A 23,959-nucleotide genomic window follows, 5' to 3' on the forward strand; every position below is an offset into this window, starting at 1 on the left:
ATATATATATATATTCATACTCAATGCATTATGTTTGCAACTATAATAATTATATTGATTTGTTTGCATTAGTTTCTAACAAATCTCATTTCACGTTAAAATTGAATCAATTCTTGAATACACAAACTAATTCCTTTTAACTTGTAGTTGAATTGATCGATTTTCAAGAAATTTATCTTATTTTTTCTATAAAAGTATACATTCGATTTCAAAAAGATTCGCATTTCTCTTAGAATATCGTTCTTTAATTATGAACTCAAGATTTGCTTAAATCACCAAATCTAATTCTAAAGAAGATTTCGAATATCGCCACTAAGTGATATTTGTCTCAAATTTAATTGGACTGTATATTAGGTTTCAACTGAATGTTAAAATTTTACCTTTATGAAAATCATCATTATATTATTTCTGTATATTATAATCTTATTATATTTTAATTATTTTGATCCAAATCCAAACAAATATCGTAATTCATGATGTTATGATCATAATCCTCTATTTTATATTTCTTAATGGACATTAATCCAATTCCTGTAAGCAAATATCAGTGCATTTGTTGGTTATTTTCTAATCATTCAAGAACAAAGAGTTATATGTCAAAAAAATGTATCATTTTGTCAAATTGACAATTTCACATTGACGCAATTTTAACATTATGTCAAATTGACACAATTTTGACATTAAGATAAAGTGATGTGTTATACGTTCAGATTTATAATTTCCTTGTTACATTTTAACTTGTAAATAAACAAATTATGTCAAATTTAATTCTTCTTATTGTCAAGAATTATATTTTTTCTTGTTAAAGAAATTTTTGTTTCTTACAGTTTATATATTCAGAAAAATTTGACATTTCTATAACCTCCAAAAACCTGATATTAAACAAATGACAAGAGGATCCTATATTATTGTGAATAGCAATTACTTTGTTTGCATCGAAACCATGACAACCAAGAAAACATGACATTACTTAATAAAAACTTAATGTAAAATTTAATATTTCAATTCGCTTGAATGTAAGCATTTCCTCTTCATAATAATTAAATGTAATTATGTGTGTTTTTCTTTTCTTTTAAAATATGCTGTTGACTATACTTGCAATTTGAGTGCCAATTAAATGAATTCGGAATGTTTTGTGATCGTTACAATGAAAAATCATCATCAACTTTTTAGATTCCTCGAGAAATTTTGATATGCCATTCTTTCAGTATTACAGTTTAAACTATTTATGTAAAATATTAATGTTTTTGTATTTATGTATTATCAATGTAAAATTATAAAAATGTAATTAGAAAAAACTATTTTTTTCTGCGCTATAATTTTAAATTTATTGTTTGATTTTAGATTTTATATTTATATGTGGTTTAATGATTGTATTTTTTATGATTATGAATCTTTGGAAATGAAGACTGTAGCCAGAGGACTATTCAGAATGTTATCATATGGAGGACTGGACATTATTGGAGACTAATATTATAAAATGTAATTTAATTGTTGTCCACAATCATTACCAACAGAAGAATCTTTACACTATTTTGTTCGTAATATTGTGATAATCAAGATTCAAATGAGAAATATCGTAATTGAATCTTGAAATGCTAAACGTATATCTCTCACATATCTAAATGATGATAAACTTGTTTTGCAGTTTGAATTTAATTATTTTTTTCCAAATTTTTTTTCATTGTGTTTATTGTCAACCTATAGATTTATTTCAAAAATAAAATACGTTTTTATTTTTACTTATTTATTTATTTTCCAATCCTTGTAATTCATAATAAACTTTTAATATATAAACGTCAAACTTGTCAATAAAGTGTCAAAAATAGGTTATTCATTCATTGTTAAAATGTTTCAAATCGACCAGATGTCAACGTTATTAATGTCGATTTGTGAATGACAAGATGTTTCGTAAATTAATCTTGAAATACACAAAACTAAAGTTTCATCTTTTTCTTCCTTCCGCCACCTTTCTCATTTAGCATGTGCCGCGCACATATAACATAGGGTAGTAATATAAACAATTTCCAAAAAGGAACTCTGCGGTTCTGTACTCTTGAACTAGGTTGAGTCTCGGAAATGATGATGGTGCGCTTGTAGTTAGGACAGCAAAAAACTATAGTGTAGATTTAATTTATTATTACTTAATTGTTTCAAATCGACGAAATGTCAACATCATTAAAGACTATTTCTAAAAGATCTAAGGTAAATTAATCTTAAAATACACAAAACTACGTGTATTGTCAACTTATAAACTTATTATACATAACGCTTTATTGACAGGTTTGACGTATATCTGTCAATAAAGCGTTGTCAAAATTAAGTTATTACTTATATATTATTTCAACTCAATGGAATGTCAACGTTATTAGAGTCGATTAGTGAATGAAGATGTATAGTAAGTTAATCTTGATATATACAAAACTAATTATTCAACAAATATGTCAACAATATGTTGACAAATAAAGTTTTCATAAAAATAAAATTTGTTTCTATTTTTTGTTTATTTTTATACATTTGTTAATTAGAAGAAGTAATTAAATCTTGATATATACATAATTAAAAATAAACAACAATTTTGTAATAAACAAATAATTGTTAAAAAAAATGAGAATTATCTATTTGGAGCCGCACCTAAAGTTTTTGGTATAAAAATTACAGAAAAATCTGAATCTATAATATACATGATATTTTATTTATCAGTTGAACCACAACAAAACTCTTGAAGAGCCGCATGCGGCTCGCGAGCCACAGTTACAACCATGGAAACCAAAGTTGCCAATTTTTTTGTTATTTTTTTTTCAAATTGACACAATCTCAATGTCATTGACGTGAGTCACAATTGTAGTAAACTCAAAATGTTTATATACATATTTTGTAGATATATTTCAAATAGTTATGGCATAAATGTTAAACAATGTATTTGTCAGACCCCGAACTGGCGGCAGTAGTCTTCCACACCCTTGGGTTAAAAGTGTACCTAATACATTGAAATCAAGAAATCAGCATCTCCTTTGACAAGGTCGAACCTTCTCTCTCCGCCACTCTAACTGAAATCTAAAATGGCTAATACACCATACATACACCTAAATACCTCATCCGACCCGTCCTCATCTATCCCTCCACCATCCTCTCAATCGCAACTCGACCTAGCCTTCAGCGAATCTACAGCTTCGAAAGAAATCTCATCCCAAAAATTTTGAATCTCCACTATTTACACCCTGCGTGCAACTTCACGAGCACGACACACTTTCCAAAATCTCAGAATTTATCAACAATCTCCAAGGACCACATGCCGCCAAAACCTTTTCCCAGAACCACCACACTCGCACCCTTTACGTCCGCCTGCACTCGCAAACCCAAAAACAAAATCCCTTTTCCGCAGGCAATTCTCGCCCACGACGCACCCTCCCGGACGAAGACCCTGAAATGGCAGAATTCCTTAGCACCATCAAACTCATGTTCCTTCATCCAGACCCAAACCTCACCCAACCAATTGACTTAATGTCTATGTTACGTATCACATGTTCAGCTAGCATATAATCACATTCCATAACAAATAACCTATTTTTATTCTATCTTGTAAACATCATGTATATATTTTGTATTTCTGACTAAATAAGCGACAAGCTCACATATACGCCAACAATTACCATTCTCTGTATTGCATATTTACATAAATAAAAGTCTTTTAAATCGTAAATTGTCAACATATGAAGTTATTTTTAAAACAAAAAAAGTTTCTATTTTAATTTATTTTTCAAACATTCCTAATTAATAATTACCCTTAAACTTCAAAATTAACATTAATTCACATTAAATATGCAAATATTAATGAATTTCTTGGATATTTTTATACTCACATTAAACATTCAAAGAAAGTTGATTTATGTCAAAATGTTTTCATTAAATAGTTTCAAATTGACGTATTGTCAACGTCATTGATATATCTTGACATATCTACAATTTTTGAATGAGTAGGTGTATAATGATAGTGAAACATTGATTACACAACACTAAAATGTCGTGTCCCAGCGATGGTTTTCTGGACACTGTGGAATATCTTCTTTTGTTGTCGTTGTGCAGTCTCAGTTGTTGGGAATTTAATGAAATTCGTTTGGTTTTACATAACTTTATTTGTTACTTGATAGATTTAAGATTTATCTGAGACTATGCTCATCATATTAAGATTCTTATAAAACTTTGTTCATCTTTAAAGGTTGTTCTGATACTGCTTCAAAATACTTATTGTACTTACAAAGTTAATTCTTATTAATATAGAGGGGGTGGGAATTTGAGGAGTAAGGCACGGTTTTGAGAAGACATTCCGCTTCAGTTACTGTTCTCCGTGGGATCTATCAATTCTGCAGTTTGGTTTTTAGTTGAAAATTCGAAAAAACCTTGCAAATGGTCACTATCTTCCATTAGATCTATCTATTCTGTATATTGGTCTGTTAATGACCTATAATAGTCCTCAGTAATACTCAAACTTAGTGGTTGGACTCAACAAAAAATCAAAATATAATTAATATACTCATATTTTTCAGTTTGATTGAATTATCAATTATTGTTGTTAAATTGCAACAATAATTTCGATAGACAAAGACGAAAACTTCATTTATCGATATTGGGATTGAGACGAAATCACAAATATTCTAGATTTTTATGACGGATCAAACGGATTACAACATCGCTTTATGCCGATAAGAGAAAAAAAAATCAACGTAAAGATTACCATGCAAATCGACGAAACACGAACACCAACTGTAAGTTTATTTATAGAATAAGCAACAAATAAACATTTTTTGCAACATCGATGTTAATTAGTTTTCCCCATTTGCACTCTTCAATTAATAAACTCGTAATTTCGTCTTTGCATAACGCATTTTTTTGTGTTTCTGTAGCTACAAAAAACCCACTGTAATATCGATATTTAGATTAGATAATAAAAAAAAATGTTGGTATTTATCAGAAAACAATGACTGTGTAAACAGAAATGAAGAAAGCTTCCAACTTATGTTAATTTATTATGTAATTCTAAGTATTAACGAAAATTTAGATTAAAGTAATACCAATTATGTTAATATTATTGTAGTATATTATTTTTTATAAAAAATTTACTCGAACAGATTTCTCGTTCTCGAGATTAATAATATTTTGTAATCAGATTCGAATTAGTAATATTAAGTCTGGGTTTATGTACGTGAGTAACGTAAAATTCCATAAGGTAAAGAATTTTCAGATTAAAATAATAATTGTTTTGATGATTTTGCAGCGTTTACGTCGATAACAGTACATTTTCGGCAGTTTTTTTTTTATCTTTCAACGAGTATACTCGTCAAGTCTATAACATTGCCGCCGATTCAGTCAGTGGTAGTCCACCTGTGTATCAGCTCGCACCTTTTTTTTTACTTGGGTTTTTTTTTGTAATTCTTTACCAAGAAGCGGAAGTTTTGTTCTTTTTTCTTAGCAGTAAAACCGGAAGTGGTATGGATCCGGGTATACAGCTGACAGCGGATAATCCGCATCGGAAGGCCAACATCTTATCCCGACTCTGCTTTACGTAAGTCTAAATTGAAAACAAAATTGTTGTTTTGTTGGACATTTATCATTGCAGAAAAATGCGAAAAAAATAAATAACGTGTCAATTTTGTATGAAATTTTTAGAATTATGATAGATTATAATATTATTGCTATTTTTAACAAGAAATTGATAAAAAAAAGTATATTTACAAAAATAGATATATCGTTCGTTAAAAACTACACTTTTTGCTTTGAGAATATTTATAATAAATATTAATATAAATTTATCATGAAAAGCAAGTAAATTATTTTACAAATTGAAATAACTACAATTTTTTTATGGAACTGCCTTGAATGAATTGAAGTATCATTTCGTACATTGCTTTTACTTTCAAAAGAATCTGGTTGTAAGTTCATAAACTTCTTTCAATGAATGAAAAATTTAAAATATTGACATACCTTTATAAGAATGTACATACATAATTAGTATATTTTTTTAGTTTTTAATTGGAATATTAATGCTTAAAAATGGTTCAACTCTTGCATTTCTAAAATAGGCTAAACTGATAAATACTGATTTACATAAGTTTTATCAAACTCATTATTACAAAAACAAATACAAGAGACAACAATGACAGACTCATAAATATTAATAATTTAAGTAACAAAGCAATTTTTTTTTTACGAAAATTGAAAACAGTGAAAGAACATTTTGTTGTCCATTAATAGTTCTAATAAAACTACATTTTCAGAAGATTTTATTAAATCTTTTCAGTTTTATTTTAACAAGATTTTATTAACATTTCATAAAATTTGAATTGTTCAGTTTTTCAAATTACAAAATCAATTTGAAGAATTCAACCATTTTCAAATGATTCTAGGTTTGATCTAAGAGAGAACTATTTTTTTTTAATATCTTTATTTACAGATTGAAATATAAAATTATAAAATGACTAAAATTTGTGCTAGAAATAAGCAATAAAAAAAAACATTAAATCATAATTCGATTTATCGGCGCAATCAATGATTGGATCTAAATCTATTTATGGTTCCTTGAGAAAACTCGACTCGCGATAAAATCAGTAGAAACCGACAATCACGTAAAAGAATGTCACTTATCTCTGAGAGCGAACCATAAAAATATTAACGTATCAAATCAGAAAACGTTAGGTAAAAAATCGAATATTTCATAAAATTTTGATTTTTATTACCCAAACTGTGAGAGCACATTTATTATTCCTTATCCGATGGATTTTCCCACATTCGATATCGAATAATAATCTAAACGTTTTCATTCACTGTTACAAATGCGCAAAACGTGAAAAAAAAAGTAATTCCAACAAATCCTTTAAATCCGAATATGTATAAATGCAAAGCAAATAGAAAAAAAAATATTATTGTCACTACTGAGTTAACGAATTACACACATGAAACTACAATTAAATGAATACTTTGTTTGCACATACAATCATTTGTTTGTATATTAGTGTTGGCACGTATAATTGTAGTATTTTTAAAATAGTGGACATAATCCGTGTTTTCGCAAATTCATTATATGATTCAAATGCGTGCTAATTCTGCGGTAATTAAAAAATAATCTTGTTTGCACAATTTCGCAGATGGATGATAGGTCTCTTCAGGAAAGGCGTCAAATATGGACTCAAAGTATCGGATTTGTACAAAACTTTGGACAGGGATAAGTCGGATATGCTTGGAGATAAATTGGAGTTGAATTGGATGAACGAAATCGCGCGAGCGAAGAAGAAAAACGAAGACCCCAGTTTGGTGAATGCAATCTCCAAAACGTTCTTGGGTCACTACATGATGTATGGTATCCTCCTCTTCGTCCAGTTCGTCGTCTTAAGGTAGATTTGATTCAAATCAATTAATCTACGATTTAATAATAACTTGATGATGATTTTGAAGGTCTTTCCAACCAGTCGTTCTTGGTTACCTGATCAGCCTGTTCGCTCCGAATATTGAAGACGATGGAGACAATCAAACGAAAATGTACATTTCCGGTGCAGTTCTCGTCTTGATTTCGTTGGTCGTAATCTTCTTCAATCATCATTGCAACTTCGGGCAATCCGCAATCGGTATGAGAGTGCGAATCGCCGTTTCTTCATTGGTTTACAGAAAAGTATGAAAAATTATATAATTCATTATTGTTTTTTTAATTATTTATTCTTTAACAGTTGTTGAAGCTCAGCAAGAAGTCGTTGGGTCAAACTGCAGCCGGTCAAGTGGTCAATTTGCTTTCGAACGATGTGAGCCGTTTCGATTACGTGTCCATAGCTCTTCATTACATCTGGATCGCTCCTTTCCAAGTGGCTGTGGTCGCTTATTTCATTTGGGAACAGGTTGGAATCTCTTGCCTCTCTGGTATTCTCGCTATGATTCTTCTAACTCTACCAGTTCAAGGTAACCGATTAGTGAAGGTTAATGATTATAAATTAATACATATTAATTCGCAGGTTATTTGGGTAAACTTACCTCAAGCGTGAGATCGAAAATTGCTGTGCGCACGGACAACAGGGTTCGCTTGATGAACGAAATTATTTCCGGTATTCAGGTGATCAAGATGTACGCATGGGAGAAGCCGTTCCAGAAGATGGTCAGGGCAATCAGGGCCAGTGAAATTAAGGTGTTGACCACATCTGCTTACCTCAGAGGAATCTTCTTGAGTTGCATGGTTTTCATCGAACGCACCACACTCTACTTAACAGTCATCACCTACGTTCTATTAGACAACGTGATCACAGCCGACAAAGTATTTTCTATGTCTCAATTCTTCAATCTGCTGCAATTAGCTTTAGCCATCTTCTTGCCAATGGCCATTTCGTTTGGTGCCGAAACTGTGGTCTCCATCAGGCGTCTGCAGACTTTCTTGGTGATGGAAGAGAAAGCTTTATCGAACATCGATAGAACCAGCAAGGATAAAATCAATTTAACCAATGTTAACGCGTCTTGGACATCCGAAAAAGAGCATCTCACATTGAACGGACTCAATTTGACAATTCCTGCTGGTAAATTGTGCGCTATCGTCGGCCCCGTTGGATCCGGAAAGAGTTCCATCCTGCAGCTGCTGCTTGGAGAGCTCCCGACGATGAACGGTCAAGTCTCTTTGTGCGGAGACATCAGTTACTCTTCGCAGGAACCATGGCTCTTCGTGTCGAACGTCAGGAACAACATACTGTTCGGGCAAGAGTACAACAAAGAACTTTACAAGAAGGTCACCAAAGTGTGCGCTTTGCTTCCGGATTTCGATCAATTCCCCCAAAGAGATAAAACGATGGTCGGAGAAAGAGGTGTCTCTCTGAGTGGAGGTCAAAGAGCTAGGATCAATTTGGCGCGTGCCGTCTACAGAAGTGCGGACATCTACCTCATGGACGATCCTCTATCCGCTGTCGACACCCACGTCGGAAAACACTTGTTCGAAGAGTGCATCGTTAATTACTTGAAAGGCAAAACGAGGATCCTGGTAACGCATCAATTGCAATACCTGAAGAAAGCTGACATTATTGTGGTCATGAACGAGGGAAAGATCGAAGCCCAGGGAACATTCGAAGAACTTTCGAAGAGCGATTTCAGTTTCACTAAAATGATGGTAGCAGCCGACGAGACGTCCGAGAAGAAACAGCAGGAAGCCGAAAAACCCAAGCAATTGCAAAGAAACGAATCCACAAAATCGATCAAGGTAATATATGAATACAAGAAATTAACATAACTCACATTTTAAACTCTGCAGAGTATTAAATCCATCGCCGATGAAGATATGCCTGAAAAAGACGAAGAAGAAATTGGTTTAGCTGGAAAATCCGCGACGAAGGAGTACTTGAAAGCAGCAGGAAACTGTTGCACCTTGTTCATGGTGGCTTTAGTCATTATCCTCGGACAAGTATCTTGCAGTGGAGCCGATTATTGGGTCAGCTTTTGGTAAGTTTATAAAAGACACTCAAATTTACGAATCAAATAATTAATGCTTAACTTCATCAGGACTGAACACGAACAGATCAAGCACAAAGATGATCCAATTATAACAGTTTTCGGTCCAACTGTGATCGAGAGATTCGTGGACTACGTTAGCCACAAATCAAGAGAAATGTTCAACTCCGATTCACCATTGAAGCACGGTGCCATCTACTATACCTACGATGTGGTCAACAAGTCTTCAAGTGCCGAGAGAAAAGTGGATTGGGACGAAATTTTCGGAACGCCAATGGACACATACGCTGCAATTTACGTTTACACCGCCATAATCGTTGCCATCATCATCTTAACACTGGTCAGATCATTCGCCTTCTTCAAGATTACTATGATAGCATCGGAAAATCTTCACTCGATGATGTTCAATTCACTGCTGCAAGCACCGATGAGATTCTTCGATACCAATCCGAGCGGCAGAGTTCTGAATAGGTTTTCCAAAGATATGGGAGCCGTCGATGAACTTTTGCCTAGGGTGACAATGGAAGCTATGCAGGTAATACATTTAACTATTAATTTCTTCAAAAAATCTTAAACGTCTTTAATAAATTTCAGATCATGTTGGTGATGGTTGGTATCCTCGTTATGATTGCAATTTCTAACTATTACATGATTATTGCCATGGTTGTCTTCATAATTCTCTTCATTTTCTTAAGAAAATGGTACTTGACCACAGTAAAAGTAATCAAGCATTTAGAAGGAATAAGTAAGCATATTTATATACAAAATTTAATCGATCACTATTTTTTTAAATCATTTACAGCCAAAAGTCCTGTCTTTTCGCATTTAAATTCCTCTTTGAATGGTATCACCACGATCAGAGCGTCTCACGCCGAAAAGGGACTGATAAAGGAATTCGATCATCATCAGGATGCGCATACGTCTGCTTGGTTCTTGACCATCGCGTGCACAAGTTCCTTCGGTTTATGGATCGACATGGTTTGCGTCATTTTCACTGCGGTTGTAACGTTCAGCTTCATTTTCCTGAATTTATGTAAGTTATTTCTAATAAATATTTCAAATAAGTTTGAAGAATAAATAACGATAATTTTAGCTGGAGACGTTAGCGGAAGTATGGTCGGCTTAGCCATTTCGCAATCGCTGATTTTGACTGGTATGTTGCAACACGGAATGAGACAAACCGCTGAAGTCGTCAATCAAATGGCCAGTGTTGAACGTGTCTTGCATTACACCACTCTCGATATGGAAGGACCTTTCATTGCCCCTAAAGATGAACGTAAGTAATCATATTATTGGTAATGAAGCAATAATAATAAACAAATTGCTTAGTTGTCCCGAAGGAATGGCCATCAACTGGAGACTTGAAATTCAAGCACATGTCGATGAAGTACACCCCGCACGATCCACCGGTTTTGAAAGATTTGCACTTGGATATATCTTCAGGAGAAAAGGTAATTAGGACTGAATTGCATTTCTAATTCGGATTGACTATCAAATGTATTTTCAGATTGGTATCGTGGGTAGAACTGGTGCTGGAAAATCATCGCTCATTTCCGCTCTGTTCCGTTTGGCTCCGTTGGAAGGAACGATCGTGGTCGATGAATTGGAAACTCATACATTGGGCTTGACCACTCTCAGACAGAAGATCGCTATCATTCCGCAAGAACCGGTCCTGTTCTCTGCAACTTTGCGCTACAATCTAGATCCATTCAATCAATTCACCGATGACGCTCTTTGGTTCGCTTTGGATGAAGTCGAGTTGAAGGAATCCGTCCCCAGTTTGGATTTCATCGTCGACGAAGGTGGCGCAAACTTCAGTTTGGGTCAAAGGCAACTCGTGTGCTTAGCTCGTGCCATCCTCAGAAACAATAAGATCTTGGTCCTCGACGAAGCAACAGCTAACGTCGATCCTGGGTAAAGATTTTCATAGAGAATCATACAACGCTGTACTACAATTCAAATAATTTTCTTGTAGAACCGATGCTTTGATTCAAACAACGATCAGGAAGAAGTTCGCCAATTGCACCGTTCTAACCATCGCCCATCGTTTGAACACCATCATGGATTCCGATAAGGTCTTGGTGATGGATGCTGGTAGAATGATAGAATTCGAACATCCGCATCTGCTGCTCCAGAAACCGGAAGGACACTTCACGAAAATGGTGGAGCAAACTGGTCCAACCATGACCAAGACATTGCGCGAGGTCGCATTGGACGCTTACAACAAAACTCATCCCAATGTAGCTGTTCCGTCATAATTATTTAATGCGAAACTTTCATTTTGTACATAATTTAATTTAAGTTATTCACTGACAAAAACACATATGTATTTAGATTAGTAACAAATTTAGTATTATATTGATTGAATTCCATCATTCAACAACGTTCAGTACAAGAGAAAATATTTATCAACCAAGTTTCTAGAAATATATAAAAAAAAATATATTGGTGACCCAAAATCATTTTTATAAATAATACAATGAATGCAACAATTTATAGTAAAACGCTTAAAAATGCTCCATATTTACTATATTAATTCCATTAATCAAATAATTACCATAAAGTACTTGATGATGGAAAAGTAATGAGATACAACATTTCTCTTTAAGTATAAATTGAAGTGGTTTTAGTTACACTTTTTAAAAGATTCTGCAACCCAATTTGCAATTATTACATGCAAAGTTAGTATCACTTTAGTTTAGAACTGATTTTTATACTTACATAAAATGCACGTTTTTTACTGAACTGTAACATTTACATAATTCTCACAAAACACTCGTATTTTCAGATCTATTTGATCCTCCTAAACAGCTGTATCTAATAGGTGGAAGAATATGTTTTTGTAATAATTCAATAATATTTTACAACAATATCACATAGGAAAGAAGGTATTTTAATATAAATTTAATATTCTTTGATTTTATATACAATTTATTTTAAAATAATAATATATTTTATGTATAGTTTTGATTAAATTTGAAAATATGTTCTTTTTTTTATATGAAATTTAGTGTTTTTTTTATTTGGAATCTAGGGAAACAATGCACTATCTATTGGTGGAGAAACCTAGAAATAAAATAGATAAGTACACTGTCACGTAGAGATGAAAAGTATTGTAGTATTACTCAAATATCTTACAAAACAAATGCTACGTAAATAAAAACATCGAACCTATAAAAATAAATAACAAATTCAATAGATCAAAAATAATGAACAGAAACGTGTTGCCTACTCGGAATTCTAGACTATTGCACTAAATATGTTATAGAAATAAAACAAAATTAATAACTCTATATGAGATCTTAATATTACGTTATATGTATAAAAAGGAGAAATAACAACGAAAAAAAATACTATGTCTACATTTAAAATTGTATAAATCAATCGTGCGATATGATATCATCGTCGGGCGGAGCTTGTCCCTCTTCGGAAGCCTTCGGGACCAAATTGACGCTCTTATTGGCTACAACTGAGGGTGTACTAACTACACTACTACTTGCTGAACTACCAGGTATACCGACTACCACTAACTTTTGCTGTGTTGTGACGATCTTCTGGGTACTGGCAGTCGCCGCGTTCGAGACAAATTTGACCACCGTATTCGGCGAGTTCTGCGCTGGCTGCTGCGAAAACTGCTGCTGTTGCCCCCCGCCTTGCGGTCGCTGAGTTACAAATACTATTTTTTGGTTGCCTGTCGGCGTTGTCACCCTATTACCTTGATTCATCACGATAGCCCTATTCGTATTTATGAAACTCTTAAAATTACAATTAGTATGAAACGACATACCCAACACGTTTGCAGAATTCACTAACCTGTTGCATGATGTTCGGAGAGCACACGACGTTCGAGTAAGTCGTAGTCGCCATCACGGGCTGCGCTCGGGCCTTCAAGACGGCCGCCTGAAGAGCACCACCGAGATATCCGTAATTGAGCTGATACGTCTCTATGTGATCTGGAGGATCGATGATGTTCTTCACGATCGGTGCAAGAACTTTCAAAAGCAACTGCTTGATATGCCCAGATGCAATCTTATCTATATTCGATACCTGCGGTCCTTCCAAATGAACTTCGATTCTTTCGCCTTGAAAAACGCAATATAATCCCCAAATTACGATATCTACAAGATCAGAAACGACTCACCAATGGTTGTGACGCGAGGCAATATAAAAGTTTTTATAACCTCCGCGCCTAATTCAATAAGACCCACCAAAGCTCCATACAAAGAGGATAATGGTAACGTGTCGTCTTGCTGCAGAGCGCTGCTGAACATTCGCGTTATCCGAGTTTGGATATTGTTAGTCGAAGTATTAAAGTTCTTGCAAATCTGCGACATCAACCTGGATGCGAAATCTCGCAGAGCCCAATGATTATCCAATTCCGGTCGCACGCACAACTGCCTAGATACTATGCATGTCGTTACCGCAGGAATTAACTCGTGCAACTATAATAACAATACTCATTAATATGAAATTCCAAGCGGTAAACTAATTAACGTACATATTTCTCCAAATAGAGCGATTGATTATCAAGTAAAGCCTTGACCATTCTCATAAGATAAATCAATAACGCCAAGTTATTTTGTACGACGTTAACGCGAACACCTTCAATTATAAAAGTGCACATCCTTGGAAGCATCTCATGTAAACCTGGATCAGAAGCCATACTTTGCAGCGCTTCCTATTAAACAAAGAAAGAAATGTAAATGTATTTAATTATATCTATGGATAAAAACAAACCATTCTTCTTGTTTCATCTGAACCAACACAAGCTTCAGTAATTTCTTTATAATACAATTGTTGCTCAACTGACAACTCGTGTGTAGCCAATTGTTTAATCTGGACAGTCTCTGTGTTCTTCAATTTTTGCTTCCTAGCACTTGGTTTGTTTGCTGAATCTTTATTAGGTTTGGAAATCTTATTGACTGGATCAATGGATTCAATCTTCTGTGCCTCTTTAGCAAGTGGTGGTGGATTTTCAGGGATTGCTGGTTGAACACCATCAATACATAACCAATGAGATCTGAGTGTAACTTCCAATGGAGCTTTTGTATTTACATTCTGTATAACATCGTTCAAATCCACTTCTTTGTCTTCAATGAAATGCAATTCCCTGCCACCACCAGAAGCAAATCTGAATGGTAGATTCTCTGCACAGTGGAAACCATATTGAGGCTGCAAACAAATGTGTTAATTTTGAATGCTGAATGGAGATAGGTTAGGATGGATTGGTTTACTTCTAGGTTTTTCACTTTGAGTGCGCTGTCGATGTCGCTGTGAAGGAGTTTTATACGTTTGGCCCTATGCATGAATTTGGCTGCATCTTGGATGAGATGTTTTAATTTGAATGATATATCATCGGCCAACTCTTTGGCCGCATCGTCTTGCAGCGATTGGATGCCAATGCTCTCCGCGATTACTTTTATTGATTCCGTTGAGAAATTCGTGCCGTAAAGATCGCTGTCCGGTGAACTTTTATTCGTCATATTGCTCAAACATTCATTAAACAACTAAACCAAACACCAAACTGTGCACTTAGTTTATGCCAAATTCAATCATAACATAAACAACATGGAACCAAATAATCACTCAGAACTACCAATCTACTAACTGTAATAAACATCCACTGCTACCAATACTAAATTGCAAATATTCGATGCGGCAACCAAATATACACATCATAATTTGATTATTACAAACTCTTACATTTGCTGGAAAAACCTCACTCCATAATAAATAATGTTTATGATTCAATACTAATATCATAATTACTACAATATGTATTAAAAAAAGCTATAAATTTAATTAAAATCTACAATTTTTTACGGAGTAGAATCCTTTTAATCAAAACATATTGATTAGGGTCTATATCGCAATCCCGACGTTCGAATTCCCGATTATGGTATCCCGACAATCAAAATCCCGACTATATCAAAATTCCGACTTCCATAAAAATGTTATTGTAGAAATTTATCCCAAACATATTCTACTAATTGCCAAAAATTGGCAGGCTGTGAATAAAATAAAGGATACAAAAATGGAAAAAAAAGGAATTTATAATAATTAAAGACACTGTCGGGATTTTGATTGTCGGGATTATTGTAGTCGGGATTTCGATAGACGGAATTTCGGTTGTCGGGCTTGCGATTGCCACTGATTGATTATAAGGAGTTATGGAAAATTTTGATAAAGTTTAAAAACACTAAAATCTAATATTAAAAAATAAACAATTGTGGTAATTGGTAATAAATGAATGAAGAAAGTAATGAGACAATTTTGTATAATTATTATATTTTCGTTTAATTCTCAGTATTAAAATTATCAACTAACATAATAATTACTTTGCTTCGTATTATTTACAACAATTATACAAAATACATTAAATAAAGATAAATACTTTCACGATCCTCGTTATTTTTTTTTATTATTATTATTATTCTTTCCTTCGTTCCGCATTCGTCGTCAACTACAATTAATTAATATGGCAATTTTGGAATAGGTACATAAAACGTTTCACAACATAAATTGACTCGATCTCGAATACGCAATATGCGAGCGCTCTCTGCAAAATCAAAGAGAATCCAGTGTCGTCTCTCCGATGCTATTCAATTATTATTTTTTTTTTATATACAAGAGTAAAAAATTATATATACATTTGTAACTGCTACAAACTATAATACATTTGTATGAATTTTAATACTTTTAATCCTCTTCCACTGTCTACAATCAAGGCATCAACCGTTGGGTATGCCTCTAGTGTTTAGTTTGTTTTTCTTCTTTTTGGTATTTTACTGTAATATAACTGGACAAGAGTTGAGCGAAACATTGTTCAATTCCTCCATATCGATCCAATCGACGACGTCCGAACCGATCGTTAAATTGTTGATGCATCCTTTGAAATTTTCACGTATCTTTAGCGTTCCATCTGGAGCGGAATCTGAAATGAATATTGATTATTATTAATCATTCTTCAACGTTATTTTTTGTTGAATACAAACCTGGTAATCCTCCAATATACAAGGGTGCCTCGATTTGCTCAGAAAGACCCATGTCGGATAGCACCCAACTCTTCTCGACTCCATCAACAATTACGGTCAATTCGGTGGACAGCTTTGCGGCTACGTGGTGCCACTTGTTGTTGCAAATGGTGAATTTTGGTAAGTTATTGGTAACATTCGTCACGGATCTGCTTCCCATGTCGACGGACATAACGATAGCTCCATTTTGCAGTTCGATCGACAAAGCCGGAGAATTGCCGATGTTCGATATGCTCACTAAAACACCATTCTGTTCGGTCGTCCGGAAATTGAAACTGAACTCGAGCGAATTCGACAAGCCAAAGTAGCGTTCTGCAAGAGAAGATAAACGAAAACATTCAATAAATTACATCAAAACAATGCTTTGATTTACACTTACTGTACAACGCGTAGGAATCTCCCCTGAAGTAGGATCCTTTCTCTATGTTCGGGAAACATTGACCTATATTATGATGAACAGTAGTCTTGTCATTGATCAAACTTTGAGGAACATTATTAATCTTCAACGAACGTAAACAACCTCGGAATGGTTGAAGTTTATCCATCTAAAAGTTTGTTGTTGTTAATAAATTTGTTACAAAATAAACTAACCGATTATTTACCACTTTCCGTTCATCAGTGTCCCCGAAGTACAGGCTTCCGGTAACTCTGCTCGGCGGAGCTTTAACCTTCTGCATTACTCCATCAACTTCCAATTCCATAAACTTCCTCTTATTCTTCATAGTTTTAGCGGCGTACTGAATTACAACGTGATGCCAATTACCGTCGTCAATTTTTAAAGTACTCGACAGTTGCTTCTTCCTCTTACCATGCATTCGGAACTCGACTTTACCGTTCTTAATTTCCAACAAATTATAGTCATTGGGTCCCTGAAATAATACCGAAAATTAAAAATACCATACTGTTCCAACAAATATTGATGTTCTCTTAGACTTACCTGCGCCAAAATCAATAGACCGTTCTTGTAGAACGTCCTGAATTCGAACTCGATCTTAAACTCGCGTTTCCAGAAGCTATCCTTTAACATTTTACGCACAAAACTGTTGGGCGCATCTCCAAATTTGATGGCGTTCGGCTCCAAACTATAGCTGATCTTTTCGCATCCATCAATCTGTTGCATGTCTTCCATCGTCGCATTTTCCATTCCGCTCTCTTCGTCACTTTCCTCTTGTTTCTCAAGATTTTGGGGCTTCGATCTTCCGATTTTCGCCCCATCGCTATTAACATAAGTCTCCCTATTGACGGTGATCAAATTGTTATTCAACGAAACATCCTTCACGAGTCCTTCAAATTTATTGGCTTTATTCTCGAGTCCACCGATGTTTAAAATAATTTCACTTCCAGTTTGAGAATGTTGTGTTTTAGCTTTCATCTGCTGCACACTGTCGAGTACTAATTTAGAGTTGGTCTTCTGTCTGATGTACTGAATCAGATGGTATTTATCATCGTTGATTGGCTCAATGGTCAGTAATTTTGATGGGGAACCTGCTTGAGAAACAACCAATTTCCCGTTTTCCAATGTGAACTGCAGCACAACTTCTTCATCTATAACCAGGTTCATCACAAAACCGTCCAACACCTCCGTTCGTAGTACAAACGAGAAATTGGTGATAGTGTTCGCAGTAGTTTTCAATTTCACGTAATTACCCTCACTGAATAAAATTTGTGAATACTTGACCCTATCATCACTCTGCAGCTCTATACCATAATTAGCCGTTTCTTGAAGATTATAAGGAGTGCCATCAGTGGTAATTTCACCTAAAATCCCCAAGAACGGCGGTATATGAGCAAATTGAGAGAAGAAGCTGCTATCGGGCGGAATTCCTCCAAAGGTCAAATTGGCTTTTTTAATCTTAAAGAGGTCATTCGGTCGGACTCCGGTCCTTGTGTTGCTGAGATTCTCTACCTTTTCACCAGTCACAGTGCATTTTATGAGATCGAACATCTTCTTAAATTCCTTTTCGAAAACAATCTGAGTCTGCTTTCCGTTATTGTATTTCTCTTTGGTAATAACAATTAGAGGTTCTATCGTCGAATTCTTGTAGTGCATTTCGAAAGCTATCCGCCCTTTTTGCAGAGATATATTGATGTAGCTATCCTAAATGAAGAGAACAAAAAATATATAAATAAAACGCTGAAATTTAGGTAATTTAAACGTACATCGTGATAGGCCACTAATAGAAGCGCATCTTCGTCAAATGTCCAAATTTTGAACTTGATGTTGATTTGTTGGGGTTTGACTCTTTCCGGAGCTACGGTTATTGCATATCCATTACCGTTATACCTATACTTAATATTCCCGGTTATTCCGGTATTATTCCTATAAAAAGATATACAATCAGTTCTGTTATATTAAAAGTCAAATATGATATTACTTTTGGCAGGCCGCGCAATTTCCTTGAGTCTTCACGAAATTCCAGAATCCAACCTTCTGACCATTAATAGCAAGCTCTTTCAAGCATCCCGGAATCCCAGTTACTTTATTGTTATAATCCATTCCGATCCTTAGCAAATTATTTGGATTCAAATCAAATATATCGGACTCCAACTCTTTCATCTGGTTTTTACCGTTTACAGTTAGGTGCATGCTACTTCCCATTCTGTAAGCAAAAAATAATTTTAGTTCCACTTTAAACATTACATAAGTAAGATACTTACCTATGAATTAAAACTTCGTTATCGGCATTGTTGATATTCGCAACGAGTTGATGCTCGGTTTTGCCAAATTTCCAATGAAGATGTGCTTGTGTTTCATCGATTTTCAAATTCATGTACTGCTCTTGATTCTTGATTGTAAACAGATCACCAACAAAATCATCTTTAACGAATAGAACCTTTACGTCTGTTTGCACGGATGGTTCCAAGTTAATTAGTTTGTAGGAACGAGAGCAATCATCGCCGCTGATGGCCACAAAAATCTATAAGCAGAAAAAATGTTACATAACATTATGTTATTTTTATTCTAATTTATAGTATGTTACCGTTGAGGCTATTTGTTCAGTTTTGAGGATGGTGTTTCTCAATTTAGCGAGTCTCTGCTCCAACTTGGACCGGTCTCTGTTGAAGTTCTCATCGTTTTGTTGCTTCACCTCAGTCATTTGACGCTCTAAAGACATGATATTCTTTTGAGCTGCAGTTGCGTTAATACCAAGAATTTTAACTAAATGCATATCTTCCTGAATTTTCTTGGTATCTAAAATAAATAAATAAATAAAATTTATCCATTAGTAATTGAAATAATAAACATTTACTTTCTGGTGATGTGAGATTTTTGCACTTCTCGTATTTCTTGATCAGATCGTGCTGCATTGTAACATTGATGTTCATTGCTTCTTTATAGATATTCCTCATGTTTATACTATGACTGTTTGCCTGCTCTATGATATCTTCTATATTAATTTTGCTCTTGTTGTTCCTTAGCATCTGCCTAACTTTCTCTGATAACTCGTTGTTGTTAATACCGTTCCTCCAGTTGTTTCCTTCAATATCAGGAATTTGCCTGTGCAACTTCATCCGAGCTGCAAGAAATTGAACGTGAAATATATTGTATTTTTTTTTAAATTTAAATTCATATACCTTCGGCGATTTGTTTCATACGATTTTCAACCCTCTTGACAAGTCGTTCCGAGTTGGCGTTCGCAATTGATGTATTTACGTAAATGCTATCAGTGCCATCCGGTACCAAACTGTTCTTCAGGATATCTTCGAACTCGGATCGTGCTTCATGCACAGTTCTGTTGGCTTCTTTCAAAGTCTGCATAATGATTTTGAAACCTTTGCTTGCCGCCAAAGCATCCATCTCTTTGGTAGTGAAATTGAACAACCTTCAATAAAACAATAAATATCATTTAATTTAATAATTCTGTATTTATATACAAAATAACTTACGTATTGTATTCCGTGATGTTCTTCTCCAAACTCTCCACGTGCTTCGCAATCTGATTCCTGTATTCTGTAAGATTATCGATGGTTTTATCCAACTCCTCTTCGCGGCTTTCAAGCCTCCTATTCAGATCGTAAAGCTCGTCGAAGTGCTCAGTGAATATGTCGTAGTTCTCTTGCAATTTGTTCAAAATATCGTGTGTCGCCTTGACCTGCTCATTGTTCTCTTCAATTTTCTTTGTTACATCTGCGTAGTCTCTGTTCATTTCCATCAGTAATTTAGAAATACTATTGTAATCCTCCTCATTCTGCATGGTTTTCCTAGTTGTCAAATCGTTCTTTATACGTATATCATTGATTAACATCTCCATATCACTTAATCTCATATTCAAATTATCGATCTTTGATCTGAGTTCGCTCGGATCTGGGAATTTTCTGGATAATAGATGTTTCGCCATATCGTTGACCTTCTTGCATAATTTTGAAGTCGAATCGCTTTTCTTCGCGTAACCACTTATGATTTTCTGCTTCTTCTCGATATCCTTCAACAACTTATTGCCCTTCTCCAAAGCTGCCTCTAAATCGATTTTGTTCTTACCGAAGCTCTTTAAAGACGTAATAACATCGTTCAACTCGCGCCTCGTTTCCTTAATATCTTTAGCCAATTTCGTGGCGGTTTCGTAATTTCTCGTAGCCTTTATCTTTACGTCGCTCAAATTATCACTTTTCTCATCCACATTCTTTTCCAATAAAGCGATGTCCCTTTCCAAATCGTTCACTTCGTCCTTTTTGATAAACGAAGTGATCTGCTCACGGTTCGCATCGTAATCTTCCAGAAGATCTTCCAGATTAATGTAGCGCTTTTTCGTGTTATGTAAACTTTGCCAAGGCGGTTGCAGCGTACCATTCTGAAGATGCATGGTATTGATCATCAAATCGTTGGACATATCATCGATGTTATCCAATAAGATTTGAATGCAGTCGTCACATTCTGCAACAGATTAAATAATAAGATGTTAAAAGTATTCTAAAAATAAAATTTGGTTAACTTACGAGTACATTTGTTGTTTTCTAGGATATGCCTAGATTCCTCGCACTGCGAGCATTTCAAACCTGTGATTCCCTTTTTGCATAGACATTGTCCGGTGATTGCGTTGCAAATATTGTGCAATGATCCTTCCCTGTTGCAATCGCACGGTTTGCAACTTCCTCCTTCAACGTTGGGTTTACCGTAGAACTCAGCTTTGCAAGAGTTGCACATCGGACCAGTATATCCATCTTTGCATTCGCAAGAGAATTTGTTCCTAGATTTTGGAGTGCAGCTTTTCGCAAAATTCTGTTTGATGCTCGGACAAGCGCAAGGTTTGCATTCCCCATTAGGAGTCATCGGATTCCCATAGAATCCTTCCGAGCAAACGTCGCAAGCTTTACCAGCAGTGTTCTTTAAACAATCCAGACAATGACCAGTTTCCGAATCGCATATTGATGATCTACTATTGCACATGCAAGGCACCGATATACCGATGATTGCGTCAATGTTAATAGTTTGATGGTCGGGATTCACCGGTCTTTTCCTGTAATAACCTACGTTGGGGTTCTGGCAGGACGGTCCGGTATATTTTGGGTCGCACACGCATTTCTCGACGCCCAAAGCAAGTGGAGGTGGTCTTCCAGGAACATCGTCGGCTGTATCCAAACTCAATGAAGACAAACTGAAAAAAAAAATCAGATTTCATTAAAAAAAAGAAAATAATAAACTTTGTTAATTAAATACTTGAGCTTATGGAAAGATGCGAAATCCGTTGCTTTAATGAAGATCCCTGTGACGTTCTGTAACGTCAGCATTAGAATCTTCCTGGTAACAACCGTATGTTCCGAATGGATCCTCTTCCAGAGCGATTCATGTAAGCGGATTTCGTAGTTGCCGTTTGTTGGATTGGTCAATTGATTATTGATTATTTTGAAACCGTTTCCTTCGATTCTCACCAATGGATAACTGGCGAAAACATCTGCTTCGGTTGCGTCCACGGTTTCCGAAACGAAGCGCAAATATCCACCGTACGATAATATCTTGTCTCCGTTAAATTTAACGGGAAGCCGCCAATATATTGGGTTCTCGTATCGATCGTAAGTTTTCGTTAAATTCGCAGGTGCTAATGGCAACTCCTCGAAGCTGTTCAGATCCACGATGTCGTTCGAAAAATATTTACTTCTCTGCAAATGATATACCATAAAAATTAAAAATATAAAAATGTCTTTTATAACAATCTTTACCTTCGACCTAACCGGTGATCCAGTGAAATCAACAGTCAACGTTCTGTTTTCTCCCCTGATCTTCCTCCAAGTAAACCCGGCTTCATCGCAAGACGAAGATCTTCCAAAGCAGAAGCACTTAGTGCATCCATCGGGATTTTCTTCGTGCAAACCGAAAGTTCCGTTGTTGCATCGATTGCAAAGCTTTCCACCGACGTTTGCCTACATTCCCAAAAAAGCAACAATTTAATATAGAAGTAAAATTATTAATTTGAGTTGATCAGTTTACCTTGCAAGGGCATGATCCATCGCTGTTGCATTGGCATAAACCTTCAGCGTTGCAAATGCCGGAATTCGTGTCCGTTCCACGTAGATCGCAGCTGCACCTTCTGCATTTCGGATATCCGTAATATCCGTGATCGCATTTGTTGCATTTTTCGCCCGTGTATCCGGTCTGACATAGACACTCACCAGTCAGTACATTGCACTGTTGTCGCACACTTCCGGTTGTCGAGCAGTCGCATTTCTGCAAGCAATTAAAAAACGAACAAAATAAATATATGTATTTATATATAAATTTAGCGACATCCGGTTTGAGTCTACCTTCTTGCAGATTGTATTAGACAACTGTAAATCTAATAAAAGCAAGGATCGTAAAATTATACGAGGTGCGACCATAAAGATTCCACAACTGGATGATAACAATTTTTCTTGCCCGCAAGATGTAAGCTACATTGCATTACATATTACTCATCTACGGTAGGGTTGCTTCTAAAAATATCTACTATTTATATAAAATGTTCGATTGATGATTATTGAAACTTCAGAGAAGTAAAGTTTAAGACAGTTTTAGTAAAAAAAAAACTACAAAATTTAGATTAACTGTAGAGCAAATGATTTTAACACTATGAAAAGATCTTGCTTTGCAATATTCTTGCCTTATAAAAAACGTACTATTACATATTACTCATCATTATACGTCAATGATTCCTAACATTCTAGAAACTAGATAGAAATAGCCTATTGTTTTTTGAATACTTATATACATGAATAAGAAATAAGTCTTTACTAAGAACAGAAATGTAATATTTTGTTATAACTATAATTTCAATCATTTTTTTAATTACTTTGCATCCATAGCTTATATCAGTGGTTTTCAAACTTGATGTTACTACGCTTCCCTCAAAAGTATGTAATCATTTGGCGCCTCCCCATACCCCTCCATTTCATAAAAGGAACGCGTATTACAGCAATATGGATAAGAGCACAGGAATGTATCTATACTTGCTGGATTCCCCAAACATTCAGCTTTCATATGCATA

At 34.9% G+C, this 23,959-nt stretch overlaps 3 protein-coding genes across 3 annotated transcripts; 1 reads left to right on the plus strand and 2 right to left on the minus strand.

The window, feature by feature from the left end:
- Positions 1-5,385: 5,385 nt before the first annotated feature.
- Positions 5,386-11,902, plus strand: LOC108563822 (multidrug resistance-associated protein 4). Its single transcript, XM_017922611.1, has 13 exons — positions 5,386-5,563; positions 7,143-7,388; positions 7,450-7,663; positions 7,719-7,944; positions 7,998-9,220; positions 9,272-9,459; positions 9,520-10,003; positions 10,063-10,213; positions 10,271-10,501; positions 10,562-10,744; positions 10,798-10,919; positions 10,976-11,382; positions 11,444-11,902. The coding sequence occupies exons 1-13, from the start codon at positions 5,490-5,492 to the stop codon at positions 11,724-11,726; spliced, it is 4,032 nt and encodes a 1,343-aa protein (XP_017778100.1). The 5' UTR covers positions 5,386-5,489; the 3' UTR covers positions 11,727-11,902.
- Positions 11,903-12,460: 558 nt separating this feature from the next.
- Positions 12,461-15,055, minus strand: LOC108563821 (transcription initiation factor TFIID subunit 6-like). The gene is made up of 6 exons (XM_017922610.1): positions 14,703-15,055; positions 14,206-14,640; positions 13,967-14,146; positions 13,610-13,910; positions 13,282-13,550; positions 12,461-13,223 (listed from the first exon to the last, which is right to left on the minus strand). Exons 1-6 carry the CDS (start codon positions 14,949-14,951, stop codon positions 12,849-12,851), a joined length of 1,809 nt encoding a protein of 602 aa, XP_017778099.1. The 5' UTR covers positions 14,952-15,055; the 3' UTR covers positions 12,461-12,848.
- A 1,087-nt stretch (positions 15,056-16,142) lies between these two features.
- Positions 16,143-23,163, minus strand: LOC108563820 (laminin subunit alpha-1-like; the record flags this gene model as incomplete). The annotated part of the gene is made up of 16 exons (XM_017922609.1): positions 16,143-16,402; positions 16,464-16,814; positions 16,882-17,047; positions 17,105-17,371; positions 17,440-18,600; positions 18,663-18,822; positions 18,878-19,102; positions 19,161-19,420; positions 19,484-19,695; positions 19,754-20,020; positions 20,079-20,326; positions 20,391-21,375; positions 21,438-22,096; positions 22,159-22,598; positions 22,659-22,859; positions 22,927-23,163. Coding segments are annotated over 16 exons (5,988 nt in total), but the record flags the coding sequence as incomplete, so codon positions are not given.
- Positions 23,164-23,959: the final 796 nt, after the last annotated feature.

This window comes from Nicrophorus vespilloides, unplaced genomic scaffold, assembly GCF_001412225.1.
Source record: "Nicrophorus vespilloides isolate i.1.1-1 unplaced genomic scaffold, Nicve_v1.0, whole genome shotgun sequence".
NCBI lineage: Eukaryota > Metazoa > Arthropoda > Insecta > Coleoptera > Silphidae > Nicrophorus > Nicrophorus vespilloides.